The sequence below is a fragment of the Nymphalis io genome, chromosome 22, assembly GCF_905147045.1.
Source record: "Nymphalis io chromosome 22, ilAglIoxx1.1, whole genome shotgun sequence".
In the NCBI taxonomy this organism is placed as follows: Eukaryota; Metazoa; Arthropoda; class Insecta; order Lepidoptera; family Nymphalidae; genus Nymphalis; species Nymphalis io.
This window is the reverse complement of record NC_065909.1, coordinates 5,533,152-5,559,119: the sequence shown is the minus strand read 5'-3', so window position 1 is coordinate 5,559,119 and position 25,968 is coordinate 5,533,152. Positions and strand designations below refer to the sequence as shown.

The 25,968-nt window shown below is 30.3% G+C and overlaps 4 protein-coding genes across 12 annotated transcripts in view; 2 read left to right on the top strand and 2 right to left on the bottom strand.

Annotated features, from left to right (window-relative positions):
- Positions 1–1,964: 1,964 nt before the first annotated feature.
- LOC126777244 (glutamate--cysteine ligase regulatory subunit) lies at positions 1,965–11,927 on the bottom strand. Its single transcript, XM_050500242.1, has 6 exons — positions 11,426–11,927; positions 8,043–8,319; positions 5,643–5,789; positions 4,989–5,105; positions 4,191–4,376; positions 1,965–3,589 (listed from the first exon to the last, which is right to left on the bottom strand). The coding sequence occupies exons 1-6, from the start codon at positions 11,519–11,521 to the stop codon at positions 3,429–3,431; spliced, it is 984 nt and encodes a 327-aa protein (XP_050356199.1). The 5' UTR covers positions 11,522–11,927; the 3' UTR covers positions 1,965–3,428.
- A 983-nt stretch (positions 11,928–12,910) lies between these two features.
- LOC126777286 (transmembrane protein 14C) lies at positions 12,911–15,816 on the top strand. Its single transcript, XM_050500296.1, has 4 exons — positions 12,911–13,094; positions 13,986–14,033; positions 14,255–14,345; positions 15,203–15,816. Exons 1-4 carry the CDS (start codon positions 13,019–13,021, stop codon positions 15,321–15,323), a joined length of 336 nt encoding a protein of 111 aa, XP_050356253.1. The 5' UTR covers positions 12,911–13,018; the 3' UTR covers positions 15,324–15,816.
- Positions 15,572–25,968, bottom strand: part of LOC126777160 (A disintegrin and metalloproteinase with thrombospondin motifs 18) — a 133,403-nt gene continuing 123,006 nt past the window's right edge. For 3 of the 9 annotated variants that reach the window (XM_050500096.1, XM_050500095.1, XM_050500093.1), the window contains 10 exons: positions 25,564–25,693; positions 21,957–22,099; positions 20,894–20,949; positions 19,589–19,715; positions 19,280–19,444; positions 18,862–18,978; positions 18,573–18,687; positions 18,254–18,369; positions 17,407–18,024; positions 15,572–16,977 (listed from right to left, as the gene is read on the bottom strand). In XM_050500096.1, the coding sequence (XP_050356053.1) occupies positions 17,427–18,024; positions 18,254–18,369; positions 18,573–18,687; positions 18,862–18,978; positions 19,280–19,444; positions 19,589–19,715; positions 20,894–20,949; positions 21,957–22,099; positions 25,564–25,693 (1,567 nt within the window). In that variant the 3' untranslated portion in view covers positions 15,572–16,977; positions 17,407–17,426. Of the gene's footprint in view, positions 16,978–17,406; positions 18,025–18,253; positions 18,370–18,572; positions 18,688–18,861; positions 18,979–19,279; positions 19,445–19,588; positions 19,716–20,893; positions 20,950–21,325; positions 21,379–21,956; positions 22,100–25,563; positions 25,694–25,968 lie in introns of all 9 variants that reach the window. The other 6 variants (XM_050500097.1, XM_050500094.1, XM_050500098.1 and 3 more) reach the window with 6 other exon arrangements.
- On the top strand, positions 24,013–25,214 carry LOC126777271 (homologous-pairing protein 2 homolog). The gene is made up of 3 exons (XM_050500275.1): positions 24,013–24,235; positions 24,593–24,854; positions 24,934–25,214. The coding sequence occupies exons 1-3, from the start codon at positions 24,013–24,015 to the stop codon at positions 25,067–25,069; spliced, it is 621 nt and encodes a 206-aa protein (XP_050356232.1). The 3' UTR covers positions 25,070–25,214.

Here is a 25,968-nt window from a genome sequence, read left to right as displayed (position 1 = left end):
AACCTTGGAAAGGCAACGAAAATATTTGCCAAAGTTTACTCATTTGCCATGTAACTAAAAAACCCAATTACCGTCTGGATTTGGGTATTTAAAACGTGTTTGCAGTTTTTTGCGTTGGTGTGTTTTCAAACGAAGCAAATATAATCAAATATGCAAATTGTTATTCTCAGACATTTAATACAAATATGGCAATTCGGTATGTATCTTTAAACCATTTTCGTTTTAGACTACTAACACCATTGTTTCACGACATTAAATTAAAATTAATTAAAAAAATACTTTAAACACTGGCAAAGTGTTAATCGATATTAGTACTTCAAGTTAAGGTCAGACGATTATATTTAGCGATTGGTTAATATTCTTTCGCATATAAGCATATCGGAGCATTATAATATATACTTTTCTTTGTCGTTATATGGTCACACGTGTAGCGAAACCCTTGGATTGCTAATATAAATCTGATTGTGTTTTGTCATATATGACATAGATTATAAATATATATAAATATATATATTTTTTGAAAAATAAAATACAAAAACTACAGTTTTATTTATTCTATCTTAGAAAGAAAATATTTAGAAAGTAATAGTCAATTACATTTAATTTGATTAAGTATAAGTGGCTGTTTATTTACTTAATGTAAAATACTTAAATAATAATGTGTAATTAAAGGTGATAATTCCTTCATTTATATTAAGTAATTAAAAAAAAACAGTATAAGTGACACAGATGAAATGCAAAAAAAAAAAAAAAATAAAAATTCAATGAGTAAAAAAATTAACATTTTTCATAATCGATTTGCTATTTGCGCCTTTTTCGTCAAAACATAAATGAAATGTTGACATTTAAAAAGCAACAACATACAGTGAAGTACAGTATGTACATAATTTGACATTTGACAAATAAGTAAAAAATTAACTTGTTATAAGTGTAAAGCAACATAGGCAAGAGAAGACACTTCTGCATTATCAAAAACAAACACCAGTAAGTATAATGCCCCCATTGACATAAATGAAAGATACTAAAAAACTTTGACAGTTTAAAGAGACAAGAAGCACAGATAACTTCTTGACTCTTCTTTGACAAGTTTATTTTTTTAATTATGAAAACGTCGAACTTCAGTTCACTTAAATTTTATAATATACACAATATTTAGTATAATTATTTTATGAGTAAAAATCAGAGTACGTTCTTATTGCCACGGCAGTGATAAAATACGATATAAGACTATTTTATTGTTTATATTCAAATTGCAATTGAAACAATAATTTCAAGTGTCAGGCATTAGGCTAAGAACTCATTTTGCTTGCGGTCTTGCGATAATCGCCCGCCAAGTTTGCGGGCGATAATCGCAACCGCGACGTCCGCTTTAACCGAACAGAACTCCGGTCTCATGAGTTCAAAAATAAAAGAGCTGTTCCTCCACCGTAGCGGGCGCGAGTGAAAATCGCTCCGTGAGGTCTTAGCCTTACTTATAAAAGTTAGTTAATGATTGATTAGTTAAACACTGATCTCTCCCTTTCTGTTATTGATTTGCCATTCGAAAGAAACATTTGAAATTCGAAGACACGCTAGGCAACTTTTATAAGTAAGACTGTTAATTTTTAAGGAATGTTAGAAAGAATTAAGGAATGTTATAAAGAATTAAGTCATAAAGTTCATTCTTCAATTAATATTAAGTATATTTTTCTTTCTTCAACATGCTGAAAATAATTTATGAGAAATTTATTTAAAATTTAATTTTTCACATTTTAACTAAATATTTCAGTCATATTTCAATACAGAGAATACAAATAACTGTAAATAATAAAAACGATTCCATATTTTAATTAATAAACTAAAAATAAGTACCAATGAATAAACCTGAAAGTATGTAAATACTATCCGTCTAAGATCTAAGTACTGAATACATATATAAATAACATAAATACTGTAATTGGTGTGATGATTGTAAATAAAATATGTATATAAACTAAATTTTATTATATCCATGTGCTAAAAAGTAAATAAATTTAATACACTATAGATTATTCAAATCCAACAGAGTCGATATAAACAAACCTTAGATCTACATATTCCATGTGATTTTCTAATAGCTTTGCTGTAAAAAAAAGTTCTTTATTTATAATACAACACTATTACACTCAACAACTTAATGAAGACCATAGACTAGTGATTCTTAACCTTTTTTTTGTTGCGGCACACTTTTTTAAGGATTTCAAAATTTGGCGGCACACAAAGAAAAATATAAGTTTAAAAATTATTCACCTTTACACTGCGAAAAATAGATTACGAACCCAATCAAATTTTATGGATTTAAATATATATTACTGTTAAAAGGATTTTTCTTTTTAAATCATATAATTTAATAATATTAACATAATTGTCTAAAATTTGGCGGCACACAAAAGAGCCGCGGCACACTGGTTGAGAATCACAGCCATAGACTATACAAGATCTCGACCAATTATATAATGTCAATTCAATGTCTGAGTTGTTTATTATTCTTTATTTCTTAATGCATAATTGGAATACGCTTTTTTCATCGAAACATTGCCATCAATTGTCGAAATTTTTAGTCCAATTGTTTGAGTTTCTCTTATACCTCTTTTGAACAACTATTTTCAATTACTACCTGTATGTTTAGAGTGAAATAGACTTTATGTGTATGTTAATAATAATCACAATTGAGTGCAAATTTATAAATTAAACAATTACATTATCCATCCGATTTGCGCTAGTATTTTTAATTGACTTGTAAACGCGCTTTGACGCGAAAACATTTTGCACAAGTGGTTATTGATTGTTAAAACTAAATTAGACAACACAGATAAAAAAAGTCCCGTTTGCATTTATAATAATTATCATCATGTGTGTGCAAATTATAATAAAGTAATTATAATTAAATAGAGAATTACTATTTTATTAAACCGGTCGAATGGGTTTAATAGAATGGTAATGAAATAATTATTTCCTACTCTTAATAATAAAGCAAAATATATTAAAAATAAAAAGTATTTCCAGATTTTGTTGATTCAAAATAATAACATAAATATAAATAGATATACTGTTTTTAACAGTTTTTACTCACTGGCAACCTTTAAAGCCGACAAAAACATTACAAAAAAAAATATCATTTGTCATATCGTTTAACACATTTTTATGAAACGCATAAAAATTAGGTAACTTATTCCTGTCACACATTTTTAATGCAAAAACCAATTTTATTTAGAGTCCAGTTTAGATTGATTCATATTTATTATTAATATTTGCTATTTTCCTTTCATTTTTTATATATGGCAATACTACGAAAACATCTTAATTTCGTTAAATAAACGTTTTTAATACATATATCACTTTGAAATTCAATAATTTATTCATACAACAAATATAAATATTTTTTATAATAATTTAAAGTTGGTTTAATTTTATTTATTTTTATTTTGTAGTGTAGCTTTACACACGTAGCCTTTAAGGGCTAGGACTCCTCTGCATTTTATATGCACTTGGTATCTCGCACACCAGTCTAAGTTATTGCAACCGATGCCTGCATCGGAGAGTGTTCTCAATGCTGCTAATGATAGGAGATCTGAAACAAACAAATTAACGAAATACTACTAATTACTAGCCTAACTGCTTCCAGCTTTGCTCGGGGAAGATAATGACATATAATTAATTCTTTTTATTTATAGAATAGGAAGGCGGACAAGCATATGGGCCACCTAATGGTAAGTGGTCACCAACGCCCATAGACATTGGCATTGTAAGAAATGTTAACCACCGCTTACATCACCAATGCGCCACCAACCTTGGGAACTAAGTTGTTATGTCCCTTGTGCCTGTAATTACACTGGCTCACTCACCCTTCAAACCGGAATACAACAACACCAAGTACTGCTGTTTTGCGGTAGAATATCTGATGAGTGGGTGGTACCTACCCAGATGAGCTTGCACAAAGCTCTACCACCAGTAAAACTTGTGGTTTTCAACTGGGCGTTTATTTAATCACATAAATTAATATTAATTCAATATTTAAATCTTTGTGTGTCATATATTATATTTAGGGTGGCAATACCTCTACTCGTTTAAGGGGTTGAAATCAAAATTGTGTGAAATACATTACGAAACAAATTTTATATTGAGTGAATTGAGTGATTATAGTGAGTGAGAGAGATACACATTTATCTTACCTGGTGGATCAGCGTGTGTGAGTAGTTGGACATCATTCGCCCTGCAGAAGGCGTGCAGAGATGGAGGGACCACGCAGCATGAGGCGAGGTTGATTTGTGCAATCGTCGGTTTAACGCGAGCCCAACCATGAAGTTTCCGGAGACAGCCACCACCGACGTCAGCTACGCCGAGCTGCTGTACCCGTCCTGAAAACAAGAAGAAGGAAGTTTTTTACTCAGTCACATAAAAACTGCTAGATTAATTCATATGAAACTGGGTAATATCCTTTTTTTTTAATCTCTGGAAAAACGCGTTACGCGTTTCCCCCACGGGAACAGTGGGGGAGTATGTGGGGCTCGCCCTTGTCCAAGGCGCCGTGTGCGCCCCGAACATCGGAATACCCACTAAAAAAGCAGCGGTACCCTTTCCGTCTTAACGAGGAGCGCCACGAGATCGCTTTCGCATGCTAACGTGACGTACCTAGTCATATCCTGGAGTAGGGTAAGATATACTTTTTTATTTATTTTATATTGCATCATAATGAGTACATTTTAAATTACCTCCCATTATAGCGAGCAGTACATATATATATTTATCTTGTATACCTATTGTAGAATATTCTGATATACATATGTATAACAATTTCTTTGGTACTAATTCAGTAATATAAATGGAATTTTATCAAACACTCAATTTCGCTTATATAATAGAAGGCTCTTATTGTTTATTTCAATTAAGATTAGCATAATTCGCAATTAATTGCGAATTGCTTAATTTAAATTAACAGATTAATAAAAAATGTTAAATGTTGCACGTACCCTCTTTCACGTAATCTTCAAGTACCGCCCATAATACTTTAATACCGGGGAGAATAGCTTCGCATTTTCTTGCATCTGCTTCACTATCCGCCTCCATTTCTGTACTAGAGACGCGTCCTAAGCATAAGAAAAAAAAATCAAGATCAAATGAAAATTAAATCCTCCAAATTGTTGAAGGTTAATAAGGGATGTTAGTATCGTCCACGAATGGAAGGGTAGGGCGTCTTAAGTAACAGCTTTCCTCTTAAGAAGTAGTTTTTGAATGTATTCCAACACACAACTCTTATACAATTTGTAAATAGGAAAAATGGAAATGGGTTGTAAATAGAAAAACAATACCTGTGGCAAAATTTAATTAAGCACATACGAATGTTAGATACATATATTCTATCCACTAAGCAACATATCTCTTTTAAATGCTAACTTGTAGTTTATCATGGTAATTAGCAATTAAATTAAAGATTCAAGGCCCCTAGGTACTTTGACATTTGAGCCCAGAAGCAGTAAAAGTAAACTTATATTATTTTTGGCTGTGGGCCGCTTGGTGAGACCAATAGTTCGGTGTCTTGTAGGCCTAGGCATAAATCAGGGGTAACTTAGTATAATATGGGTCAGAGTAGTAAGTTTCTCCAATTCTGAAGATCAAATACTCACCAACATTACTACCCAGTGAAACCGGGGATGCTTTTGTAAATGTACTCTTGGTGTTGTTCTCGTCCCTTATCTCGACACGGGTCGATACGTCCGGATTGTAAGCTAATATTACATTTTCTATGTGTTCCGTATGTAGGGCCGTGAATACTGAAAACAAATTTTTAATTATTACCTAACTGTACTTATAAACCCGTTTGTCCAAACTGATTGTCAACACACAACAAAAACTATTGAGTCGGGAAAGCTGAAATATCGGTTTATTTACAAGTTCATCCGTTCAGAAATAGTTTTTGAGAATTTCAACTTCGATAGGAAGAAATGAGCGGTCCGATTACTTTTTATAAATTTTCCTCGTACAAAGTCGAGGCGGGCATATTATATTATAACAGAACGGAACTTTTAATTGTTAATTTCAATAGAAATCAGTTGCTTCTACTGAAATATAATTTATAAAAAAAGTATATATAGGTTAATTATATTAATAGTTAATTTATAGGATAGTCCAAAATAAGATTAAAAATCACGTTCAAAACACAATTTAAAAAACAAACTTTTTTTTAATTCATACAGGTAAAACGAATAAAATATAGATACTATGGTATAAAGGCTGGATTGAATTAATTAATTGCCTTGAACATACATCATTGGCCAAAACCTAAATAGTCTCGTAGATTTCATTACGGTTTCTTGAAAAAAATACTTTTTTAAATGACGCCGAAGTTGTTATACGTACTTAAAGTGGTACAAGTAGTTAAGTGGAATAGTATTGCATTATAAATAAAGATAATGTGTTAATCAATAATTGTAGGGCTACTCTGTAGGAAACAAGTCGAAGCTCACCGCAGAAAGCGGTCGTGATATGTCGGAAAGGGATATACGATATTGACCATAATAATTGTAACATTTGAAGAATACACGCATCGAAATAGTATATTACAATAAGCCGGTTGTCAATATTTCACAGGTGTGTTCTAACAGAATAGCACTGCTGTTTGTATGTCAGAGCTATTGGTAAATTGTGTGGATTTATATAAGACCTCTTTATTGGAATATAATGTCCTCCAGACCGAATTCGGCCACGGTGGCCAATCTCAAGAGAGATTAGCCAACTGTGCAGGATATATTATAATGCACAAGTGTGTGTGCAAACACAGGTGCACTCTCTATTACCTACCTACCTCTCATAATCTAATGGGACGGCAATCCGACACGACCGGAAAGAGTTCAGGGACAGGACCAACGGTTTTACGTGCTTTCGGAGGCACGGGAGTGTACACACTTCCAACTACCAGACCCCGGGCTGTTACTGAGAATTTTCTAGTAGAAAAACCCAATAACTTGTTATTGGCCCGACCTGGGAATTGAACCTAGTACCTCCGGGTCTGCAGCTTTATATCTAGCCACTAGACCAATTGGAATTGGAATATATTTACATATTGTATTGCCACAAGCAAATAATGTTTGAGTAAAATTTCAGCTCAATCGGTTGGAAGCATACTGGTTCATATAAATTGCATATTCAATTGAATAAAATGCAAGATTTGAGCCACTCGTACCATAATAGATTAACCGCAAAGCACATTACTGAAGTGCTATTGACATTTGATTTTTTTTAATGAAATAATTTATAGAACTTTAATTTCTTAATTTCTTATTGATGAAATTAAATGATAAATATATATATAATTTTGTATATTTATACATACATATTTTTCAGTAATTTATCTTATCGCTCGATCATCACGTTTATATAAATAAATGATAACATTGTTAGTTCCGCATTTGATTTGAACTACATTTGTTTCATAATTAACTAACTACCCTGGTACTTCACACAACGTCAAACATTAGTCATGTATGATAAGAATATTATAAAGTAAAAGACTGTAACTGGCCCACTGCTAGGCTAAGTTCTCTCCTTTTTGAGGAGAAGGTTTGGAACTTATTCCACCACTCTGCTACAATTAGGGTTGGCGGATACACATGTCATCCGACACATGGATAACAAACACAAATTAAGTACATGAAAATTTCTGTGATGCTTGTCCGGTTTTGAAATTGAAAAATATACTAAACCTCCTTTTCTTTGTGGTAGTAGTAAAACATTTTTATTGCACATGCATTATCAATTGGCTAGCGAGAAAGCTTATAACGTATTATATATAGTCTATATATTATTGTAATGCTCCATAACCCGTAAGTTTATTCAAAGATTAAGGAACAAAAGTGATATCTATAATGCTTATGATATGCTAATGAATACAAATTTCACATGAAGAGTTATAAGATCCTTAAAGGCATATGAAATTAATATATGTATTTCGAAAAGTTTGAGCAAAACAGAGGTTCTAATCCAGCATTATTTGTGTATATATGGTATTTTTATAGTTTTTTACTTACCATTTTCCATGCATTCCTTTAGCGCTGTTGTACTGTCTTCATTTATAAATATTTTGACACCAATCTTAAGATTCTTCCGTTCCTCTTCCGCCATTTTGTTGTGTACGTCATCATGCGGCCTTGTTATGTTAACTACCGCTTCTTTGGTGGTCGTTGATGTGGATACAACCATATAATCTGAGGCCTGAGAGGAATCCGCGTGTGCTGTGCCATTTTGAATAGAATAACCGTTTTTGTTACCCCATTCGGACAGCGTTAGTTTGATGCTCTCTGATAACTGAAATAATTATTTGTCTCTAATTAGTAAAATTTCCAAAATAGCGGATAGTGCTGGTCTTACGGCGTGAGGTAAGTAAAAAATATAACTTTTTTGTTAATAACAGAATGCAGAATAATCGCAATAGTTTTGTCATCATGTGTCGATATGTCGTCAAAATTGGACAAAAGTGAAATAAAAAATTATGATCGTCCTTTTTGAATGAATTAAAGTAAAGAATTTTGTTATAGAATACTACGAATTTCAAACAATGATCTTCGTTTAATGTCTTCTTGTTCTATCTCGTCTCGGTTACCTATAAGGGAGTATATTTACACTTTGTCGTTATGGCTACCCAATAGGAAACTTTTATTTCTAAAATATGACGTCTTTTTTATAGAATAGGTAGGTGGACGAGCATACGGGCCAGCTGATGGTAAGTGGTCACCAACGCTAATAGACATTGGCATTGTAAGAAATGTTAACTATCCTTTACATTGCCAATGCGCTACCAACCTTGGAAACTAAGATCTTATGTCCCCTGTGCCTGTAATCAGACTGACTCACTCACCCTTCAAGCCGGAACACAACAATACCAAGTACTGCTGTTTTGCGGTAGAATGTCTGATGAGTGGGTGGTACCTACCCAGACGAGCTTGCACAAAGTGTATGTAACTTTAATGGGTTTGGCTTTATAATATAGACAGCTATTTCATGTGATTTTGTTCATATATTTTTTTAATCTCATCCTCATCATCATACAAACTACTTTATGACGTCACAAGCACGGCAGCTATGCATGGTGGAGTTTGAAATGTTACACTCAAAAAATATATATAAATCTTATAAACCTACTTTAAACATTCGCGATATATTTTAGCCATTTATACAATGGAAAATCTTAAATAATTTATAATTATTATTAATCTGTTGCCTCGATTTTCTTATTTTTCAAAATAGTTAAAAAAAAAACTAAATTGCTTTGATGATAAGCAAGTTTAATAATTTTCCACATCCAAGTCTCCATTACCTTAGAAATGTTATGAAAACATCAACGTTACCATCGCGCTTCCGATAACGCGTTATAAAATATTTCTAGAATTCGTTTTTATATCCTTGAATCAAGGTTAAATAATATCCTCAAATTTCAATTTCCGAACATTTACAATTTAAAAAAAGAAAACAAATTATTTAACAAACAATGATATACATGTGTTTAAACAATATGCTATAAAAGCTAATATTGAAATTAGTTAAAATAGTACATACATAAATTATCAAACAAAATGACATCATTCTATTACCTTATTGCTTGCATACTTATTATGTTTTACATGTTAGCACTTTAGAACATGATTGTGCAAAAAAGTTCATATTTTTTTTAATCAATAATGTATGCATATGAAGGTCATATATCACCATTAAAGCAGATTAAAGCTCATTGAATTCATTTTACAGTTTAATTATTAGTAAATAACATAAAAGACAAGCATCAACAGCTTAATGGTTTACCTAGCAATGTAAATATCACAAGTTCGATCCTGACCCCGAGCGTAATGGGAGGGGTAATTTTTTTTTTTGTAGAGTTGGGAGACGTACGAGCATAGGGGCCACCTGATGGTAAGTGGTCAGCAATGCCCATTGGCATTGTACGAAATGTTAACCATCGCTTACATCACCAACCTTGGGAACTAAGGTGGTATGTCCCTTGTGCCTATAATTACACTGGCTCACTCACCCTTCAAAACAGAACACAACAATATTAAGTACTGCTGTTTTGTGGTAGAATATCTGATGAGTGGGTGGTACCTACCCAGAGGAGCTTGCACAAAGCTCTACCCCCAATAAATAATACCAGTAAAAAATAGGAATATTAGTAATCCCTTAAAAAAAACAGCCATTGCTAATATTTTTACTTTTTTTAAATGTCATATTTAAATGTTTGTAAATAAAGAAGATCATACACCAAAGTAAACAAAATCAAAATAGAGCATATTCAACACAATATTATATAAACGATAAAAAAGAGAACAGTTAGTATATGTTGACTTTTCGGCAGGATATAAATTTATATTTCGGCAGGATATGAATTTTATACTAATAATTGTACTTGACATAACTTTGTAATTGACATGGTGGAAAAAGTAACTACTGAGCTTCTTGCCATTTCTTCTCAGTAGAATAAATATTCAGAACATGTGTTAGCTTTACATACAATAAAAACCTGCAATATGACTTTTCATAAGACCTTATCTACTTGAATCAAGTGTATTTTGAAACATTATTATATTAAACATACCATACTATACAATTTAAAAAAATTAAAGCTATTTTACCTCCGATACACCAAAGGTTGACTGGAAGAAATCCCTTTCTAGAATCAGTATACTATTAATTAAAAATAGCATAAACTCTTTTTATTTTATTTTTAAAATATATAATAAAATGATTTAAAAAAAATATGAAAATACTTTTTTTATTTAAATATTTTAAAAATTGACAAATAACATGGAACCAGAAAATAAACATAAATCTGACAATGATTTTTTTCATATTTTTGTTTTATTTACTGTACAAAGTTTACCATCAGATATATAATATGAAAATGTTGAAAAATGTAAATATTCTCATGGTAAAACATTCATATATTAAATAAATTTAATGATTCAAGTTTAAGTAACATATTGTTACTTGAACAATACAAACATTTTCATCTAAATAATAAAAAATAATAGTTGCAATTCATTTGGAATTTAGAACAGTAGTCAAGGCCAGATAGAAATTAAAAAAAAAACACTTATTGTTACTTAACAATTTATTGCAAATTCTGCTATTGAATAAAATATTGGAATAGGTTTGAGTAAATTATGTAGGATATAACTTAATTGAAATGTTGTTAAAACAATACCTTGACCTTTATTATTGTAAGCCAATAAAGCATTAAATAGTTACTTATAAAGATTAGTATCAGACATATATAAAGTATGGAGTTGTATGCAGCCAAATCATTGTCATGATAATATTAAGAAGAAAATACATAATATACCTTGTAATTCGATAAATAGTTAAACTTGACAATTCTCATTAAATGATAATAATATTGAATGAAATAAAATACGAAACTAACCTCCTCGGTCACATTTTGTCCAGCTTTTTTCTTAATATCAATAAGGTTTAACACATTTCCTGTATTTATTGTCACTTTTGAGGCACTTTTCAGCATTGTGGCTTTTTTCGTTTTTTATTTTTATTATTTAAGTCAAGGTAACCGGTAATTAAGTTATTCCACTAAAATATTCTTTTCAATTTCAATCGATCTTTATAGAGCGTTTACTCGCTGCCAGTAATGATGACAAACTGAATCGTACAGCCTTGAGCAATAAAACTCATACTTGTGGTTGTAATATCATATCAGCTGCGTGAAAAAAGGCATGACGAACTATTGCTAAGGATGACGAAATGCTACTGTACACATTACACAGCCTACATTATCAGGTATGAAACTTATCTATGACGTATAGCAGTTAAAGATTCTAATAACTTAAGTATTTGATCAAGGTGTGTTATCTTCAAAATGAAAAAAGTTTGGAAATGTAATGTAAATAACATAAAATTTATCTTTGAACTTCAAAACTTTTTTTGATCTAATCTGTCAAGTGTCAATGTCATGTTAGGAGAAATCCTAAATACGATTTCTTATGAAGATCCCAGACATTTGTAAATATCTTTATAAATGTCTATTCTAAGCGAAGACTACGACTGAAAAATTATGTGCAAAATCTTGATGTAATATAAAACAATACAAACGATCCTCAAAGAAAACTTAATTGATCACTCAATGTGGCAAATAAATAAATACATAAGTGTAAAGTGTTCATACGTTACTTACCTATGCCAATTTTAAACCTTGGGATCTTTAAGCTATTTACTAGACCAAATAACAATAATCGAAGCCAATACAATACATTTATTATGGGATTTTAAAGAATTCTGTTTCCACTGTGTACACCAAATTAACACCATAATATTTATTAAAGTAAGGTATTCCAAATCTATCCATTGTACATAATTTTGCGACAAACTTTACGAAAGCCTAACAATACTCTTTTTGTTATAGTTATCAAAAAATGACAATAGTTTATAATGCGCGATATTTTTGCCAACATTTAGTAACAAATTTTAACCCAATTAATTATAATTTTTTGGACCTCAATGGATATAATGTAAGTTCCCTGCTGCAACTGTAACATACATTACATATGGATTTGACATACATTATATATAGGTGGGCCTGTAATAATATAATATGGTTATTTTTTTCAATAACTGTGCTGTAAGTAGTTTACAATTGTTAGCCTTTTATTTTCATGAATGAATTTTCTTAAGTTATAAAATTATTATGTGTCTGTTCTTTCACACCCTGTGACGCTGTCGAGGCCATTTGGGCCAACAGCAACAGGTCAAATTGGAAAAAAAAGTGTCTATTCTTTTCTGCTTTTGTCATGTTTAATTTTTATTTTTCTGCATTCGTGTAATATTTTATTTGTGTTATAATTTATTTTATGAGCTGGCAGTTTATTTTTACTGTCAAATACTCGATTTGTCAATTCATCAATTGTCAGAGTTGACTGTTGAGTGTGTAGTGGAATTTGATCGTTTTGTTTCTTCTTTCCATTTTATATAATTATAAATAAAATTTAGTTTGTTATTCTAAATAAAAATGGGTCTAGACATTATAGGTTTTGCTTATGCAGCTACTGTTGCCGCCGGTGGCGTTATGGGATATGCGAAAGCAGGTTAATTATTACTTTCAATACAATTAAAGTTAAAAAGTACATAAACTACGTAAAAACTAAGTTACTAATTTTTTTTTTACTTTTTTTTAAATATTTAAAATACAGTTTTAAAAATAAATTTGTTCTATCAATATACTGCTTAAATAGTTTTTCAAAGATAAGATAAAATTATACAGTTTTTTTTCGCACGATAATCGTTCGAGAATTTTCTTCAGCTTCGTACCTTAGTAAATAAATAAACTTTAGTAACTGCCTTGTTGGTCTAGTGCCTTGATGTTAGGCCGCAGACCCGGAGGTCCTGGGTTCAATTCCCAGGTCGGGCTAATAAAAAGTTATTGGATTTTTCTGTCAGTAAATTCTCAGTAGCAGCCCGGAGTCTGGAAGTTGGAAGTGTTTTCACTCCCGTGCCTCAGGGTTCGGTTCCAGTCATGGCGGATTGCCGTCCCATCAGATTATGAGAGTTAGGGATTAGAGAGTGCACTTGTGTTTGCGCACACACTTGTGCACTATAATATCTCCTGCGTAGTTGGTTAATCTCTCTTGAGATTGGCCGCCGTGGCCGATATCGGTCTGGAGGACATTAAACTTTAGTAAATTGGTTCACAGTAATTTGTTACTTTTCTAATTATTTCGAATCGATTATATAATATATTAATTTATGTGAATGTTTTAACTTTCACTGATTAATGTTGTATTAGTGTAATTTTATTTCACTTTCATCACATAAACAAAATAGTGAAATATCTTAAAATTATAAATATCAAGCAGTTAAATTCAAGGAATGAATCACGAAAACTGTGTTTAATATTAATATTATAATTTTAAATAGTCAAAATCTTAAATTGACAAATATTTTGTTGATATTAATGCGTTAATAATTATGGTTTTCAGGTTCTATTCCATCACTTGGCGCCGGGCTTATTTTTGGATCTATTTTAGGTGAGGATGAGCTTTAACAATTATAATTTATTTAGTTGTTAGAACACATAAATCTTAAGAATTTAATTTGTTTTAATACTTGGTGACCACTTACCATCATGTGGTCCAAATGCCTGCCTACCTATATTACATAGGTAAGTCTTCTCTCTTTGTATTTATTTAATAACAAAGAGTAAAAAATTTAAGGTTATTGCTAAGTTTTTAATTTATGACTTTTTTAGGTGTGGGAGCATACCAACTTAGCCAGGATCCTTCAAATTATACTCTGATGATGGGAACAACTACGTCTCTTGGAGGTCTCATGGGCTATAGGTAATATTAGTAATATTTAATAAGCTTTAATCATTGTTTAAAAGCAATTTAACGTTACACTATAACATCTAAAATGAGATCTATTTATTTATATTTGTCTTACTTATAATACAAATAATTTACTGATAAAAAAAAATATGAATTAAAACCTGTTTATTTACATCAAACATTTTAGAGAATATGCAGTTAGAATAGTAAATGATCAAGGCTACCAGTTGTAAAGTTATTTTTTTGAAATTTATAATATAATAAATAATAATAATAAATAACAAATTCTGGAATTGTAGTGTTAGGCTTTTGCTAATTTCCATGCATGAAATATAAAGCTTTGTCTATTGTGAAAAGTCATTCTCCAATTAGTTTACTATTTGTAATGACTCAAAAACCTTATAAAAATTTGATGTATAAACATAACATTAAAATATATTTTTTTAATCATATATTCAATTTAAAGTAGAATAAATGAGTCATGATGATATTAGTTTTTTTCGCCTTTTTAATGCCATATTTATCACCACAAGAGATAAATTTAAAATAGTAACAATGACTGTGTAATTTTTCATATAGATATCATAAGTATAAAATATGATAAATTATTGTAGTTTCAACAAATATTTTTTCCAATCTTAAACCTTCGAAGGAAAATAGGAATAATATTGCTTTGACTAATATACATTGCTACTCTTATAATATTAAGTATTCATAAAATGATGATTCAAAAGTGCTTGTTCAATTTAAGTATTTGAATTTTAATATGCCACTGTCGTGTAGAGATTAGCCCTCGGGCCAAAATATAGTCGATGCATTTTGAAGGGAATAATAAAACTAGATAATAAATGATGAAATCCTTGTTTCAGGTATTACAATAGTAGAAAGTTCATGCCAGCAGGTCTAATGTTTGTCTTATCAGTCGGAATGTTTGCAAAGCTGCTAGTTAAAAATGTCACTGCCTCTCCTATGGCTGTAAAGTCTAATTAACTTAGTGCTCAAGTAAAAGTGTCTAGTGTATGAAATGTTTCAATTGAAGTAGTGTAAAGGAGTTCCCATTGATACCGGTTTTTTTGTACCAATAAGTCAAATCATTATAGCATTACATCAATGGTTGAGATTCTTTCAGCCAATTTTTTTTTGCAATAGCAATACATCTAATGCCTTCAAAATGTGTCTCAATGATGTTTATTAACTTCTTTAATACTGTGTATTTATTTCCATTTTAACTTTTGCTATGTAAATGAGAAGAGGTTTGACAGTTTTTTTTTAAGTGTTTGTGTTAAGAAATAAAAATTGTAATTTTTAAAATCAACTTGATGTATCATTGATACTTGTTTTTTTTTTAATATTTGTTATTTTGGAAAAGATGTAATTAAAAATGGTGTTGGAATTGTTATTAAATATAACTTAACTATAACGTATAGTTAAGTCTTATTGTATAAGTTATCCTTATTGTGGGCAATAAAACAAAATGTTTCGATTTCTTTGTTTATATTTTTTTCTTAAAATTTAGACAATTTAGGAAAAACGAATTTGTTTATACATAAATAATTGACATTATATAATAAATAGTTATTAAAAGGCAAGTGATGTCAAAGTTGGAAGTTAATGGTATTTCCCTATTAAAAAACTAAACTGCCAAATACTAATTATAATTTTTAATCTATGGTAACTTTAAAAATTAAAGATCTATGTCACATAAATAAATTTCGATATTTAAAACAGACTTATATTATTAACAAGGTATAAGATAGAGTAACTTAAAAAGGTAAACTTAAACAGGTAGAAGATTGCGAGCCAGTCGCGGTATTAAAAAAAATATAAAGACGAAGAATAGATTATAGAAATCCATGTAATAATTTCGCCATCCATGTAATAATTTGACAGCAAAAATAAAAGTGCTTATTAAAAGAAAAGTATATTATCGGGTGTATACGTGAATTATATATATCATTCGCTTAATTAATTATTAAAAAGGCACTTTGTGGCAGTTTCTTTCTGTAAACTTAAAACGACGCTATTTTTACAACCACTTATAAAAATATAGACTAAGAAAATTTCTAAATCAAATACAAAACCACACAGAGATGTAAAATCTTATATCGATCCAGTTTTGTTCGTAATATACATAATACATTATAACTAGTGTACTTAAAGAGTTCATTTATTGTAACACAATCACATTGTAATATCACTCACATGTCTGACACTAATTTTATTATTGTCTTCAGACACATTCTTATACACACAAGCACGTGCGTCACATCCGTTATTACCCGCTGTATATTACTTCTTGTATAATTAAATATTACCAAAGTAATAAATCAAATTTCTATAATAAAAAATTAAGTTAATTAATATTAAATAATTAAAATGTAAACAAGTTTTTTTGTAAACAAATTGAGTATTTACACAAAACTTTTCTAGCGTTGAGCTATATTATAGATAGTAGTCTTTATCATGGAAGTAATATTCATATAAGGTATGTGCGCACGTTTCACAATCTGAAATGTATTTAAAGGCTGGAGACGAACTGCCTGGTTTGTTTACAATCCAGGCTTTTGTTGATACCGTGGTACCAGTCTCTAGTCCAGCAAGCAGTCTTCATTATTTTTCCCGCTCGATTTGCTAATGGCGGCTACTGTAACATAAAAGTAATAAAAAATAACAGATACAAAAAAAAATGTTAAGTTACTAGAAGTTTCTAAATATATTTTGATTCTAGAAGATAATTATAGTTTTTTTATGTGTTATGATTGTATTGATTCATATGATGTTTCGAATATGAAAGAATAAAAATGTACTGAATATGGATATGACTAAAAGTTTATGTACATTGATAAATATATTTAGTTATATATTTTGATTACAATCTGTCCTTTTATATATACATATATCTACATGTACTCGACAGTTTGTCATCATTTATGCAGTGACAGGACGTAAATGGCTGAAAAGAATGCATATGAAATAATAGTTGGTAGTAATTGTGAGATAATTGAAGATGCGGAAGACCATGATGCGGTGATAGACAGAATGACATCGATATGGTCATATGTTCGTGTCTTACCAATAATTAATTTGGCATTTCTATGTTCTTATAAGCTCCCCTGACGTCAGATTCCTTTGATAAGAGAAGACTAACCTCGCTGGCTCTATTTGAACTTGCTGAGAATTCGCATCTGGTCTTATAGAATTGTCTGATGATTTCGCTTGTGAGTAATAAGTTCCTATTTTAAATAGAGATTTTATTGCCTTATCCGAGAAAGGACTCTTAGTCGTTCCCCGCCCGAAGTAACTGTCTAATTCATCTTTTTTAAAGAAGCCCCGTTTCGGTTCGCTCACTTCCGGCTTTGTTGTCTTTGTTGTAAAATCTTTAAAATTGTATGGATTTTTAGTTGTTGATAACGAGTAATTGTTAATAGGTGGTTGTGTACTGGATGGTTGTGTTGCTTCTGTTGATTTTTCTGTGTTTTCTGTTGGTCGTCTTGTTGTATAGTAATAATATTTGTATGGATTCGTTGTGGTTCTAATTGTTGTTGTAGTTGTTGTTGTCGTCGTAGTGGTCGTTGATGTCGTTGTTGACGGTTCAGGACTTGTTCTCTTTTGGAATAATTGGTAATAATTTGGCTTGTACGGTTCAGGTGCTGACGTGCTAGCTACGTATGGCTGTGTTGTTTCTTCGTTACTGTGTACGTGTTTAAAATAATACGTTAGTATATTATCCCGTTTCGTTTCTACACAAACTGACAACCCCGAGATCATGTTTCATCTCGTTGCTCGTAACAGTATTGTGATGTTCCAGCAATATATATCCTAATATAATTTAAATAATAACCACCTCTCTACAGTTTTACATTCATAGCGAAGTTCAAATTAAATTTATTTATTATGTCGATGATATGAATTATACAGACCTAGTGATATTTCCGTAGAAGGGACTAGTCTCGGGTCGTATGTAGCTCGGCGTGTGTTGCGAGTAGTCCGGTATTATGTTCTCGTGCTCAGTTATACACCGACCGTTAATACAGTACTGAAATGTATAATCATATAATTTCACTTATTTTCTAAGAAATGTTAATAATCAAACTTAAATACTTAATGTAATTATTACTAAAAAACTAACTTTTTTTTACATTGAAACAAATCTAAAAAAATCTCATTGGATTTTGACAGCATTCATAACAAATATATTATGTACATAATATTCTGTATGAGTTTCTTGGCTGTACTTACCTGTCCATCACCACACGGAGACCCTTCCGCGGCGGGTCTGTATGCAACGCAGTATCCGCTTGCTGCGTCGAAGCAGAAAAGTTGCGCACAAACCCGCTCGTCCTTGAAACATGCACTGAAATTCAAAAGGTAAATGTTAAATTATCTTAAAATAAATTAATTCATTCTCTTTCTGCCATCAGCACAAAAATTCAATTTCACAATTGAAAGAAAAATACAAACTATTATATAAATACACATAACTGACGGAAAAATGTCATTATGTATTAATATGGCATTAATGATTTACCTAGTTCCTCTGTCCTTTCGACACTGTGCATCTAAAGTAAGTAAGCGACCGGGAAGTACCCGGGGTAGTGAGTCGTCTTCATGTGGAGAATTATATAGGCAAGTAGCAGTGTCACCGCTGAAACATTTGAAATATTTAAACAGGTATAATATAATCGCACAATATTCTTCCAAGATAGATAAAAAGCAATCATATTAAAACTCATACATACATTCTGTAAGAAATATTTTTTTAAATAAGAACATGTTTTTAAATATAGTAACATGTATGACAAAAAATATGTTTTTTAGCATAAAAACATCTTATAAAAGCTTTGGCGCCCAACGTGGGACTCTAATACGATCGACACATATTTTTAAAGTGTTATGACATCGGTCTATTGGTGATATAAATTACATGTATAAAGAGAAAAACCAACTTTAAGAAGTGATGGAAACTCTGAACACTGCAAGGGGACCAGCGGAAACCTTTCTCCGTGTGCCGGAGATCAGACATGATAAATCCATCTTCCCATCTACATTTCTCAGCGCCTGGACCTCCTAAATATGAAGGTGGTGGACTTCCGTCATGAACTGCTCCTAGTCTGAAATGTCATTAAACATTTTGTTAAAATAATACAAATATTTATAACGTTATCTAACTAATTGCATCTTGTACACAAAGTATCACACATAATCAAACTTTAAACTTGACTTTACTTTTACGAGCAAAGTTTTTTTTAACTTACAAATGTCCAACTTCATGGGCAGCAACAATGATGCCGGAAAAGCCGCCAGTGTCTTCGATGATAGCAACAGAGTTGACTTTTTCAAGTCGCTTATTCACAACGCATGCGCCTCCGACGTAGGCGAATCCTATCAAAAAGTATAAGTCAGTATTTTGTAGGCACAATAAAAAATTAAAATAAAAATAATTTTCAGGATAGGTTCAAGAGGTCGAGGTTTCATATTATAGTGGACTATGTACTTACGTTGATATATTATTGGGTAGAGTCGTAGTTTGATGATTTGTGGACTGTGGTGAAGGTAATAATGGGCTCGTACTTACATAAGAACGTAGAAGACGCGAAGACTTAGATAATTAAAACAAGAAAGAGCACATGCAAAGCATATTGATCTAAGTTAGAAAATTAAGGAAATACCCATGCAATTAATATAACAGCATATGCATAACTATAGGTTATTAGTTTTAAAAATATGATAATTAAACTAAAGTAGTAATATGAGTTAAAAAAAATAATATGTCAAGGTACATACATATCTTATAAACATTGTCGAATAATTACAACTCTTGGACTTCATGATTAATATATATATATATATATATATATATATTTTGTTGTTGATATACTGAATATTTATGAACGTCATTAATAGTAAGTATAGTTTGGTATACGTAATAGACAGGTTAGTTTATTTTACGATGTCCTCGTGTCATTTAAGTAAGGTAGGGCCGACTGGTCCCTCTGACCTTACGCAACTTTCTTGTTAATGTAAGAAGATGCACTGGAGGCCTTTTGAAAGGTTTGACGCGTGAAGCCAATCATTATGTTGAAATAAATGTGGGCGATCTTTGACTTACCATACGCAATAAAATATGAACAGCGATTATTATTTAATGCATCACTTGAAACGCTCATTTTATGTTGATGGGTAAAAAGTCATCGCATGCTCTTAAAAAGGGGATCGATGTGTGTTCGACGTATGAGTCATTTATTTACAGATGAAGGTCTCTTTAAGTAGGTATATTAAAATATTTATGGTTCACGTGACATGATGGAATAAATCTATGATAGTAGACTAATCTACGTATAGTTGGAAATTTAAAGTTTACTATATACATGAAATATTGCATGGTGTAGAAAAAGACATATGCGTAGAAAGATTATTCACAGAGTGCTAATGAAATCACGGAATCGGAGGGATGGGTATCAGAGGAACGTGATTCCAGTGAAACATCGTGTACGAGGGGTAAAGGAACTTGTGATAAAAGGCGTGCTCGGGGGATTAACAGTTAATCGACACACGCCTACCTGCAGTCCCTCTATTGCACGCATCGTTCGCATATTGTCTCCTGCACATGTCTAGTCTGAAAGCCACGGAAATAAATAGCTGAATAAATTGCTTAAAACATATATGTATATTCCTTCACTGGATTTTTCACCTATACAAACTTGTTCGTTTTAAATAACGGCCTGGCGTATTAACGTGCAATGAACTAACCGTTCATTAGTTCAATCAATTAGATCAATACTTTTTTCCCGTTACCGAAACCAAGTGTCAAAGACCATTAAAAAATCGATCATCGTGTAAGACAATATTCAGCGCCATTACCAAATCCGTTACCGTAAACATAAAATTAAAATTATCAAGCCGAGTTATTTAACTCTTAAGCCTCGGTTAATGCTGAGTATGTCAACACCAGTCGCAACCTTTCAAAAGGTTTTTGTTTAAAATTGAATTACCAGCGGTGCCTTTTGTACAGCGACCACCCTTGCGTCGTCGGCACATGTCATACCTGTTGGTTAAATCAGTTTTTGCGTCTTCATTCAGATTCCTTTAAGGTTTTTTTTTTTATAAATTGCTCAGTATCTGACATTTAAACTTGGAATAATGGCGCTAAATTATGAATAAATCAATTTAATTTGTATACTCACCCATGTTATAGTTCTTTTTTTAAATATATTAACTGTAACATATATTAACACTTATTGCAATTTTCTGGCCAATAAATTTATAATTTTATTTAAGATCTCAAAAAAATTGAGGGTCATGGTCTGAATAAGAATGGCATAGTCGTGCGTATGTTCGTAAGTACTCTGACTACGATTTAAATATAATGAAGTTGACGCATTAATGCTGCCATTGTAATCTATAGATTACACAATACATTATTACATATTTAATCACAGTGACTAACTTTGAATCAATAAAATATTTTTAATATGCTTGACTTATAGCTTAGACACAAAAAAATTGATACTAAAAAAATGAAATAATATAAAAAATAAATTTTAGCTTTAGTATTATAATATGATCGGGTTCTGTAATAAAAAAAATATATATGGTCATTATTTTCTTTTTCTCCCCACTTACTTGGTAATAGCAACAGCGATATCGTAGACGGGTAGTCTCCTCTCTCTAAAGAGGTACTTGCCCATGTCAGTAAGAGCGGCAGCAGAGTCGATAGCATCGCGACCCACGCGGTTCCTTTCAAGATAAGGCGTGGCGTCCCGACCCTGGATTTATAAAATTCTTACATGCACACAACATACGAATTAAGATAATGAAAAAATATTAAAAATAAAAAGGTAGCATCAAATAAAGAAGAATAAATTCCATCCATATATTTTTTTAAATAATCATCGAGTCGTTCGAGTCGATATTGAATTTAGTGTGAATTTATTTTAAAGTTTATTTATATATAAAAATATTAAGAAAGTATATATAATAAGAATAAATTCGATAAAGTCAGATATACACTTTATTATCTGACTTTATCAGATTGAAAGTCGTTAGACAGGTGACATTTCCAAATTATTCTCTACCACCAATCAAGTATCAATATATAACAGGTAATAAAAAATCAAGCATAATTAACATAATTGGATGAAATTGTTTTTAATAATTATATCTATTAATATAATTTAGGTATCGGGATTCGTTTCATGTTTTATGTAACGCATTACAGTTAACTATGGATTAGAATTATCGAATTTATCAATTTTAATGTTTTTAGAAAACAATCGTAATCAATTAAATATAAAAAAATTATTTAATCTTTTAAAAACAATCCTAAGCACGACTAAAATACAGATGAACTTAATGTTCATTTAATTTGTTATATTACATAGGTTTAGTATGTAATATGACTAATACAAAAATTATGAAGGATCGTCATATTTTCTACCTTAAACTAGCTTGTAGTGTGTGAAACATCAAGAACTCTTCTTAAAATTTTTTACACCATTTAAGTATCGAAGAATATGACGTACAATAATAAAAAATCAAAGTACATTATTTACAAGATTTTATAAAAAACATTGATTGTTTATATTTGAAATAAAAAATAACCATAAAAACCTTTCAAACCTAATCGTACATTTGTTTCTGGTGTTATTTCACTTTATACGTTAAATACAAATATTTTTACGACCGACCATTAAACCCTATATGTAGTATGTAACGTAAGTAAAAGATATATTCATGACAAAGAAAGGTATGATCAATCACCTTAAATAGTAATAAAATACATTTTTTATTTAGGAATAAAAATTGTATTGATTTATTAGTAAGTAATTGATTAAAGTCTAATTTAAGATAAATATATTATTTTTATTATTTAGTTCTAACGTTTTTTAAGTTTAGTTAAACGCAACATTGTAAAAATTCGAATCTGTTTTTTTTAATTTTGTTTTTATTCAGCTGTATTTATGGTTTTAAGCCTTTGTTGTAATTAATATTATTCTCTATTTTAAAATTGCTATATAAGTTCATAAAGTTCCTACATAATTATATGTCTATTTTTTCTCTAAATATTATAATCACTTAATTACAATGAAGACAATTTCAGATTAAATTCGAATAAAAATTTAAATGCTTAGGCTTAAACTAAACACAATTTCTTTGCAGGTGTTGCTAATTTATACAAATTAATTCGAGTTTATTTTTTATTAACAGCCATATCTTGTTTCGGTCGTATCCTTTCATTTGTCTCTTAAATATCGAACGCCCAACCGTGAAAATAAACTATGAAAACAATAATATAATATGATAATATATTGGATGTCTATTACTTTATTTATAAGTCGTAAATTTGTAACTTTAATTTAGTAAAATGGGATATTTTTACAATATCTTAAAAAAAAAGGTTATCGCTATTAAGATAAATAATATTTTACAAAATGTCACAAAATATTTTTTATCCTTTTAATCTTAGCTTATAATTTTTTTTTCTCTTATTAAACAAAAATAAAATTAATATATAGCATAAACCAAAAATGCTGGCTGTTAATGTGTTATCGTACGCAACTATTATAAATACAAAAAAAAAAAATAGAATACGCGGTAAAGTGCTAACTAAAAACTAGTCTGCTATTATTATCATTGTCGTTGTTATTGAATATTGTTTAATTAATTTATTATTTATAAAATGGCAAGTGACGCTGTACTTAAATATTTAGTCGATACAAATAGACCGTACTCATGTGCAGATATTACGGTTAATTTACGGGGAACGTATACTAAAAATGCCATACAGAAAGCGCTTGACGCATTAGGCGAGTCAGGTAAAATACGATGCAAATTGTACGGTAAACAAAAGGTATATGCAGCGTTACAATCGGATAGTGTAGAAGTAACTAGCGATACAGAAGGTAAGATCATTTTCCACATTTTATTAAAAAATATGTATTAATTAAATATACAAATTTTATAATTTGCCGCCATAACTTTTCAAAAATTTAAAAACTATGATATTTTTTAACATAAAAAAACTGCGTAGCTTCTCGTTTCTAACCAGGCATATTTTTTACGAATGGTCGCTAGTTTTTTATACTATCAAAAAGAAATTGATAAATAGAAATTAATGGCTTTATATGTATATCAGCTTGTGGATGACGGCCGTCTCATTAACGCGATTAGAAAAAATAACGTATCCATTTGTTCAACCTCCATATTAATCATATTATCGTATCAGCGTTTTCACACTTAATAAACTTGTGTTTTTTCAGACTATGACACCCAAATCCTAAGTATCACAAAGAGTTTAGATGAAAAAAAATCTCTACTCAAAACAGCTGAGTTAAACCTCAAAAACATCTTATCCGCACCAACCAACGACTGCGCGAAATCACAAATCGAGGAAATTAAAAATAAAATAATCAAACTAGAAAACAAGTTGGTCGATTTGCGTAACTCTACTGAAGAAGTTATTAGCGTTGACGATAAAAAAAACATTTTAAATGAACACGATATATTTTTTAAAGAATACAGGTATACGATTTAAATGTTAAAATTAAATTATTAATACCATTAATATGATAATGTATCTTATATTTAACCTTTTTTTAAGAAAACGCAAGAGAATTTGTTCGGACATGATCGAAGCTATTCTTGAAGGTTATCCGAAATCAAAAAAGAACTTTCTAGAAGAACTATCCATTGAAACGGACGAGATGGTTAATTTCAAACTGGCTTCGAAACAATAAAAAACAATGGAATAAATTATTGATTTGTCATAAATTATAAACAATTTTAAATCGTAAATTTTGTATTTACATATTAATTAAAAAAAGATCTTCAGTTCTTCGATTGATTTGTGAATTTTATGATATTTGGCGCAAATAAAAATGTCTGCACCACACATTCGTCATTACGTACACATTAAAAATATATGACGCATGAATAACTCGTAAGTTTTAATGAGGCGCTAAAAAGTTCCGCATTTATTTATAAATCATTATAATTTAAAACGATTACAGATTTCCTTAAATTGCTCATTAACGACAAACATTAAGAATCCTTAGACAAAATGATACATATATTATGGTACCATGTACTGGTACGCTGGTACTGGAAACGCTATTTCATAAAGAAAAATTATACGAAAATCTTTTTAATACAAGAATAGGTATTAAAAAATAAATTGGTAATAAAATGTAATTAAAAAAGGGCAATGTTGGTATTATTTTAGAATACTCACCCTAGAGATGATAATGCCTGCTATGGATATCCTTATCCTTGGTCCTTTAAGGAGTTTGTATCTGAGATCGACGCCGTTCCAGAAAGACACGAAGTACCGCTTTATTTGCACATTGTCACCTCCATGTAACCTGGTTTTTTTTTAATTTGTAAAAACGCTACATTGTGATCTTCATTTTAAAGTAATTAAAATTATTCTATTTAAATAAGATCGAATAATGGACGATAAATTATTATAAACAAAAGTTTTGGTTTTCAAACACAATACAAGGCAAATAATACAAAAGATTCAGTATAAAATTATGACATTGACATTTTGACGTTATATAAATAAACATTGCACGGAATTTCGACTAGCGACTGAAAAAGTTACCTACACTTTTAAAAAAAAAGCAATAAATTTGAC

What these genes read in the sequence shown, in the direction of transcription:
- LOC126777244 (XM_050500242.1), bottom strand. Translation starts at nt 11,521, where the DNA reads ATGCTGAAAAGTGCCTCAAAAGTGACAATAAATACAGGAAATGTGTTA. An exon ending in GACAAAATGTGACCGAGGAG is followed by an intron (nt 8,320 to 11,425) that starts GTTAGTTTCGTA and finishes TAATTATTTCAG; the next exon opens with TTATCAGAGAGCATCAAACT. An exon ending in CACACACGCTGATCCACCAG is followed by an intron (nt 3,590 to 4,190) that starts GTAAGATAAATG and finishes TGTTTGTTTCAG; the next exon opens with ATCTCCTATCATTAGCAGCA.
- LOC126777286 (XM_050500296.1), top strand. Translation starts at nt 13,019, where the DNA reads ATGGGTCTAGACATTATAGGTTTTGCTTATGCAGCTACTGTTGCCGCC. An exon ending in TATTTTTGGATCTATTTTAG is followed by an intron (nt 14,034 to 14,254) that starts GTGAGGATGAGC and finishes TGACTTTTTTAG; the next exon opens with GTGTGGGAGCATACCAACTT. An exon ending in GGAGGTCTCATGGGCTATAG is followed by an intron (nt 14,346 to 15,202) that starts GTAATATTAGTA and finishes TCCTTGTTTCAG; the next exon opens with GTATTACAATAGTAGAAAGT.
- LOC126777271 (XM_050500275.1), top strand. Translation starts at nt 24,013, where the DNA reads ATGGCAAGTGACGCTGTACTTAAATATTTAGTCGATACAAATAGACCG. An exon ending in AGTAACTAGCGATACAGAAG is followed by an intron (nt 24,236 to 24,592) that starts GTAAGATCATTT and finishes GTGTTTTTTCAG; the next exon opens with ACTATGACACCCAAATCCTA. An exon ending in ATATTTTTTAAAGAATACAG is followed by an intron (nt 24,855 to 24,933) that starts GTATACGATTTA and finishes CCTTTTTTTAAG; the next exon opens with AAAACGCAAGAGAATTTGTT.